The sequence below is a fragment of the Thalassophryne amazonica genome, chromosome 3 (assembly GCF_902500255.1).
Source record: "Thalassophryne amazonica chromosome 3, fThaAma1.1, whole genome shotgun sequence".
NCBI classification, from domain to species: Eukaryota; Metazoa; Chordata; class Actinopteri; order Batrachoidiformes; family Batrachoididae; genus Thalassophryne; species Thalassophryne amazonica.
The window spans coordinates 21309884-21317727 of record NC_047105.1 but is presented as its reverse complement, the minus strand read 5'-3'; the positions used below and the strand labels follow the sequence as shown (position 1 = coordinate 21317727).

Genomic DNA, 7844 nt, shown 5'->3' with positions numbered 1-7844 from the left:
GACGAGTCCGAGGAAGAGGAGTCCGTGTGCGAGGTGGGGGTGTAGCTGGAAGGGCTCAAGTCACAGATGAAATTCGGGCAACTGTGATTGATCATGTGGTAAATCATGGTCTTTCACATAGAGAGGCTGGACAAAGAGTCCAACCTGTTCTCAGTAGAAACACGGTTGCATCCATTGTCAGAGTTTTTCGACTAGAGAACAGGTAATGTCGCTTATACAGTATATACAGATATATCTGTAGTGATATACAGTATTTCATGTAATTTTATTCCACGTCATGTATTCTTTATAGAATCGAAAGGCTACCGGTCGGTGGTGGTAGACGCAGACTTTTGAATGCTGAGCAGGAGGCAGCCATTGTGAACATGGTTCTGGCAAATAATGCCATTAGGCTGCATGAAATCAGGGCAGCAGTGATTGCAGATCAGGGGGTATTTCGAAATGTAAATACTGTGAGTGAGACAACAATTGCCCGTGTCCTCAGTAGGAACAACATGGCTATGAAACAGCTCTACAGAGTTCCCTTCCAGAGGAACTCTGATGCTGTGAAGGAGGCCAGATGCCAATATGTGGAGGTAAGGACACATTACAGTACTATACTGTTGTGCCTTGGCATATCATGCAGTTACTGTCAACTGGAGTTACCTTTACTGTGTGTAATTGTAATTTTGCTTTTTCTTTTCTTCAGCGTATCATGGAGCTTGAAGCTGAGGGGGCACATCATATTTTCATCTATGTCGATGAAGCCGGCTTCAACCTCTGTAAAGTGAGGCACCGTGGGAGGAACCTCATTGGGCATAGGGCCACTATTACAGTTCCAGGGCAGAGGGGCGCCAACATTACTATGTGTGCTGCTATTTCTAATGATGACGTCCTCAGCCATATTCCAGCTGTTGGCCCCTACAATAGTGAGCGCCTCATTGCATTCTTGGACACCCTGCATGACAGGCTCACATCGCCTCAGGAAAGAGGGCTGTTGAGGCCTGGCATGCCACTGTTTGTAATCATCTGGGACAATGTGGCATTCCACCACTCTCGTGTGGTGAATGAGTGGTTTGTGGGGCACCCGAGGATGATGATGCAATTCCTTCCTCCATACTCTCCATTTTTAAATCCTATAGAGGAATTCTTCAGTGCATGGAGATGGAAGGTATACGACCACCACCCCTATGAGCAGATGCCCTTGCTCGATGCAATGACCGCTGCTGCCCAAGACATAGATGCAGAGGCATGCCAAGGATGGATAAGGCATGCTAGAAGATTCTTCCCTAGGTGCATCACAAGGGAAAATATTGAGTGTGATGTAGATGAGGCCATGTGGCCTATTCATCAAGAGAGAATAGACTAGTAGAGATTTTTTTTCTTTATTGTACAGAATTATTATTTTTATTTTCCTAATGTCTTACACAGTGACGGATTTTATTTTTTCTTTCATATTCTATATGTGGTTTCTGTTGGGATATTTCATTTGTTAGCCACGGTCTAAATAAGACAAACAAGAATGAATACTGCAATCAATAAAATTTTTATCACAGCATATCTGGATCACTTTTTTTGCAAGAAGGCAAATTTGACTACAAATGGCACTGACATGTAAGCTGCTCAGTCATTACTGTAGCTCAGTCATTAGGTACAATGACCAGTAATGCAGCACTGATTCACATTGAGTGCTGCATTTTGTATTTTGATGCCCCTTGTCTAATGCCTGATTGGAAGCGCTTATGCACTTGTGTGCAAGTTGTGTTTGAGGGCAAAATTTGCTTTTGGTCCATAGTTTAAATGTTTTAGCAGAGTTAGAGCCTTTTGCAAGCAAAATGTGTCATTTTGACCATTGGTGCCACTGTTTAGGCCTCTGCGTTAACTGTTTTGAGAAATGTGGATTTTGAGTTGACTACTGTGTCAAAGCAATCAATAAAAACTGTAAATATAATCTATACAGTGACTGACCTTTGGCTGACCTTGCCAGGGCAATTTTACCGTAAAGACTAATACTCTAAAAAAAGAACCACTGTCTCAATGAGAAATAGTGATGTAACAGTTTGCATATATTTTTTAAAGTTCTCTCTCAACAGAGAATTTTTGTGGCATTGACACAGTAATGGCTAAGTTGAAATAACTTTAAAAAATACATGAAAATTGTGAAATAATTTTTTCTCGTTGAGACAACAGTTCTTTTTTAGAGTGAAGAAAAAGTTAGACTTTAGTCCATAGTGATATTGTATAGGATGTTAGAAAGGCCTTTGTTGGAGGGCGCCATCACAATGGTGTAGGGGTACATAAATCTGGTATCTAGCAGGGTAGTCCCTGCCAGATACCAGATTTATTTAGTTCTTACCTTTGTCTTGCCGGTTAATTCTTTGTTCTTTACCGGTGGGTGTTTTTAGTTGACCTTTGGTGTTGCTTATCCATATTTTAGCTATGTTATTATTAATTGGTGGTGGTGGGGAGGTAGCCTCCAGGTAAGTGATTGCAAACAGCAGAGAGGTGAGTTGCCATTGTTAAATAATGTGTCATGCACGTTTTCTATTTGTTGTGTGTTGGTGACTGAAAGGGGGAGCGGCTGCTTTCTATTATCAATTACAGTGTTTTATAATTAAGTGAATCTGAATGAAAGCTTTGGCAGAATATTCTATTCTATTCTTTTCTATCGTATGCTATGCTATATTTCTCAGATCTACTGATATAGGTCTGCCCAAAATTGCATTGAACATCAATTGAGCTTGTTCCTGGTGAACTTGTCTTTTTTTTCCAATTAAAAGCGCTCTATAAATCCAAGTCATTATTCTGTGCAGTTTTGTTGTTAACCTTTATGCGTGTCATGGTTTTCCCCTTGTCAGACCTATGTTATTGTTTTTCTCCTGTCTGTGTCCACTTTCCCTCTCATGATTCTTCTGTCTGGTGCCTGTCCTTGATTTTGGGTTTGTTATACTTTAGCCATGTGTTGAGTTTCATTATAGTTTCAGTCCAAGCCTTTGTTTTTCTTTAAGATTGCTTTTAAATGCTGCAGCTAGAGTACTGACGGGGACTAGAAGGAGAGAGCATATCTCACCCATATTGGCCTCTCTTCATTGGCTTCCTGTTAATTCTAGAATAGAATTTAAAATTCTTCTTCTTACTTATAAGGTTTTGAATAATCAGGTCCCATCTTATCTTAGGGACCTCGTAGTACCATATCACCCCAATAGAGCGCTTCGCTCTCAGACTGCAGGCTTACTTGTAGTTCCTAGGGTTTGTAAGAGTAGAATGGGAGGCAGAGCCTTCAGCTTTCAGGCTCCTCTCCTGTGGAACCAGCTCCCAATTCAGATCAGGGAGACAGACACCCTCTCTACTTTTAAGATTAGGCTTAAAACTTTCCTTTTTGCTAAAGCTTATAGTTAGGGCTGGATCAGGTGACCCTGAACCATCCCTTAGTTATGCTGCTATAGACGTAGACTGCTGGGGGGTTCCCATGATGCACTGTTTCTTTCTCTTTTTGCTCTGTATGCACCACTCTGCATTTAATCATTAGTGATCAATCTCTGCTCCCCTCCACAGCATGTCTTTTTCCTGGTTCTCTCCCTCAGCCCCAACCAGTCCCAGCAGAAGACTGCCCCTCCCTGAGCCTGGTTCTGCTGGAGGTTTCTTCCTGTTAAAAGGGAGTTTTTCCTTCCCACTGTAGCCAAGTGCTTGCTCACAGGGGGTCGTTTTGACCATTGGGGTTTTACATAATTATTGTATGGCCTTGCCTTACAATATAAAGCGCCTTGGGGCAACTGTTTGTTGTGATTTGGCGCTATATAAAAAAAATTGATTGATTGATTGATTGATTAAGTTCTTACCTTTGTCTTGCTGGTTAATTCTTTGTTCTTTACCGGTGGGTGTTTTTAGTTGACCTTTCATCTCGCTTATCTGTATTTTAGCTGTTATTTTTGATCACTGTTGGGTTTAGACGCTGTCATGGATTTGTCTTGCCTTTGCTTGTGTCAGGCACGCCTCATCTGTCACTGATCCTCTTGTCTCCTGTCTTCCCTTGTCTTCATCTTGTCCGACCACGCCCCCTTCCAGAACGTTTTCCGCACCTGCCCCTCATTAGGCCCTGATTCCCCACTGTGCATTTAAACCTCGTGTATTATGTTTACTGCCAGTTCTTTGTGCTTTACGCCTCGTTGCAGCCCGTATCATAGCCATTTGTCTAGTCTTTGTTCTTGTGCCGACCGGTGGATGACCATGTTTTGCTTTTTTAGACCTTGTCTTAGCCTCAACCTCTGAGCTCTGTTTTGCTGTGTTTCTGAACCTTGCTTGTTTTTGGACCTCACCTCTGTCTAACAATTGTCTGTCTCCTCTGTATCGCTGACTGTCATCCTGTGTACCGTATCGCTGCCTGTTCTCAAAATAAAGCCTTTTTTGATTACTCCCGTTCCTCTGTCAGTGAGTCTGCCACCCCTTTGTGCCACGCCACCACGATTCCTGACGATGTGCATACCACGTTTGGTAGAAATAAGTCAAAGGACCTGGGAGGAGTAGGTCAACAGAAAGACAGAGAGGCAGACAAACAGGCAGGACCTTGACCCCAGTGATCCACCTTTGGCAAATTTGACTATTCTTGGGAAATTCCTGAACCCACCTAAATTTCAGTGAGAAATCTAAATTTTTACTTTTGACTGCATCAACACTGACCTTGATACCAACATTTCACCTTTGATCAAATCAACTTTACCTTTGCTGTCCCAGAACCAGAGGTGAGACAAAGTCACCATCAAGTCACTCTCAAGTCATGAATCAGCAAGTCCCAAGTCAAGTCTCAAGTCATAATGACCACCAATTGTTTGCAAGCTGACTTGAGACTCGACTTGGGACTTGCTGATTCATAAATGGTAAATGGACTGCATTTATATAGCGCTTTTCCATCTGCATCAGATGCTCAAAGCGCTTTACAATAATGCCTCACATTCACCCCGATGTCAGGGTGCTGCCATACAAGGCGCTCACTACACACCGGGAGCAATAGGGGATTAAAGGCCTTGCCCAAGGGCCCTTAGTGATTTTCCAGTCAGGCAGGGAATTGAACCCATGATCTTCTGGACTCAAGCCCACCACCTTAACCACTAGATCATCAACTCCCCTATAACTTTCATGACTTGAGAGTGACTTGATGGTGACTTCGTCCCACTGCTGCCCAGATCCCACTTGCAATTATATGAACTTGACCCCATTGACCTTGACCTTTGCCAAAATAAGCCCTTTAAGGGCAATTCTGGGCTAGACTGTCATCCACATACCAAGTTTGGTGGAATCTGATCAAAGGACCCGAGAGGAGTAGCGGAACAAACGATCAATGACATACATGGTTGTACGTTTACTGTATGATTTTACAACTCTCAAAACGACATCATTCAACTTCAATTTAACACAAATGGCTGATTAACACAAAATGTTCATCATGAACAAGAGGGTAGATTTTAGGCACTGCTGGCGGGTTGCCCATTAACCAAAGGGTTGCTTGTTCGAACCCTAATGAATGCAGTTGAGCCAGTGAATACTGAGAATAAACACAGTGTGATTAATGTAAGAAAGTGATACAAAACACACATCAGGGAAGGAGGAGAGAAACAAGGATCTCATTACCAGAATGAAACTTTAGTTACTGTAGAAAAACAAACATGCTATAAGCTGTGTGCCCCCTGAGCTGCCAGCAGAGGGAGCACTCTAACCATAAATGAACCCACATGGCTTGAAAGAAATCTCCCTACAGACACTTTTTGTGACATTAAGCCCAATAAGCACATTCATGTTTGAAAAGTGTAATCCAAAATATTCATGGTCTTTATATTCAACCTTCTCACAAAATTTTGTGACAAATAGTTTTGGGGAATTTTGAACACAAACCAATAAAAAGAGGTAATAACTGAACATTAACAACAGAAAAAAAAAAAAAAAAATCACAGTTTATCCCCATTTCACATCATATCTTGTGCACGAGTAGATTGTGAACACATATGAATTATACAAACATGTTTTCTTTGTTGTTTGCTCATTTTTATGTTGTGTTTTGCACCTTAAGGCCACTTTATGTCTGTTAGATGCACCCCCCCCCTTCCATTTGAATAAATTTTGATTGCCATCATCAGTGGATTAATTGCAGAGTTTGCCACCTGCAGCGGCTCATAAAGCTCACAGAGCTGCAGCGTTGAGTGGAGGACTTCAGAGGAACAGAAGTGAAAGTCTGTCAGTGGCCCTGATTTATCGCAAAGCTGCCGCCGGCCTCACATCAGCCTCCAGTTGGACACCAACAGGAAAACATAAAGCTGTCGGGAAAAAAGACTCCATGCAACGAATCGTAATGACGGCACAGTGGAAAACAATAAGACACAGAAATGTCCAAATTCTATCAGTCTCCTTTTATAGAATAAAAGGGGGTTTGTTTGTGTGGAAAAGAAATGAATAAAACTGGAATAACAACAGCGCCACTTACCATGTGTTGTTACCAATTTGTTCAATAATTCCAAATCTTTGTGCAGTGATGTCACTCACATTACAAACTGTGATGCATCTAAACACATATATTCCATTAACCCTCTGGGTTCCGAGGGCATTTTTTGGACAGTTCACTCGCCTGGCATAAATGTTTATCATTGCTGTTAACAGCTCTCCCTGCATCCCACAATCAAGTTTTATGTCTCTTTTTTTCAGGGCAACCTGTGCTTTCATAATATATATGCTTTTGTTGTGTTTTCTAAGTGTAATAAAGGTTTACAATCAAAAAGAAAAAAGAAAAAAGTAAAGCGGTAAATAATTTTCCACACACATTTATTCAAAACACACAGCAAACTAATAAACAACTGTTTTCACACTTTATAAAGGTAATTTGAGGTCTTGTGTGAAAGACTGTACAGCAAAAAAGTTCAAACAATAAACACAAATGCACATTTTGAACAATATATACAAAATGGTCTATGCATTTGTTTGTTTTTTTGTCTTAATCTCAAAACAATTTCTGTCTGCTATTACACAAAGGTTACAATACAAACTGCTACTTCTACTGTGTTTTGGAGTGTTCTGTGCTGCTCCGAAAGCAGCTCTCATTCACACTTTGGCCCACTTTGGCTCCTTACAGTCTGAGGAGCGGCCTTCCCCCTCGCCGAGAAAGCAACAGAGTTATCCAGTAACATTCACATGCAAACTTGTGGAGCAATCCTGATAGATACACACTCTTTGTTTGAGCATGTGAGATTGTCATCAGAGGTTCTCCATCTGCTCCTGCTTTCACTGATTGCTGTGCGTAATGGCGCAGGGCGCACTGTATGTACTCATTGGAGCACCCAGGGGGCTATTCAAATGAGCCAACTAGTAACATATCACTCCTGAAAACGATCTTTGGCTTTTCACGTGAGGTAAATCTGCTCTACGATTGGATTTTGGAAAACCATGTGACAGTGAACCAATTCCGATTGGACACTCACATTGCGCACGACATTACACAGCTTCTATGAGGAGTACAAAGATGGCCAATGGCTGGCTCAATATTCCACGGAGTTAACCTTTCAGCAAAAAAAAAAGAGTACGTTTCTATCTCATATCATTAAAAAGTTATTATAATTTAGTAAAGCTTGGCCACAAAAGCAGAACCAAAAATTAGTGTGGATTATTGGTATTTTAGTTCAAATGCTTTGAAGTGTAATATCTTAAAACTGATTTATTTTCTGCAGTTTATCATTAGATTTACAGTTTCATCTTTCTGCTGTATGTATGTACATCCATCACAGAGAAACTGGGGAGACCTGACATTTGCCGTTCGGTATGTTTATGTATTTTGGGTCAAGGATGAACGCCGTGACAACAGAAAGTTGATAGGACTACTATTTTTG

General features: G+C 41.3%; 1 protein-coding gene across 1 annotated transcript; it reads left to right on the top strand.

Moving 5' to 3' along the window:
- Positions 1-286: 286 nt before the first annotated feature.
- LOC117507714 lies at positions 287-1348 on the top strand. Its single transcript, XM_034167529.1, has 3 exons — positions 287-575; positions 689-986; positions 1122-1348. The coding sequence occupies exons 1-3, from the start codon at positions 366-368 to the stop codon at positions 1346-1348; spliced, it is 735 nt and encodes a 244-aa protein (XP_034023420.1). The 5' UTR covers positions 287-365.
- The last annotated feature ends 6496 nt before the right edge of the window (positions 1349-7844 follow it).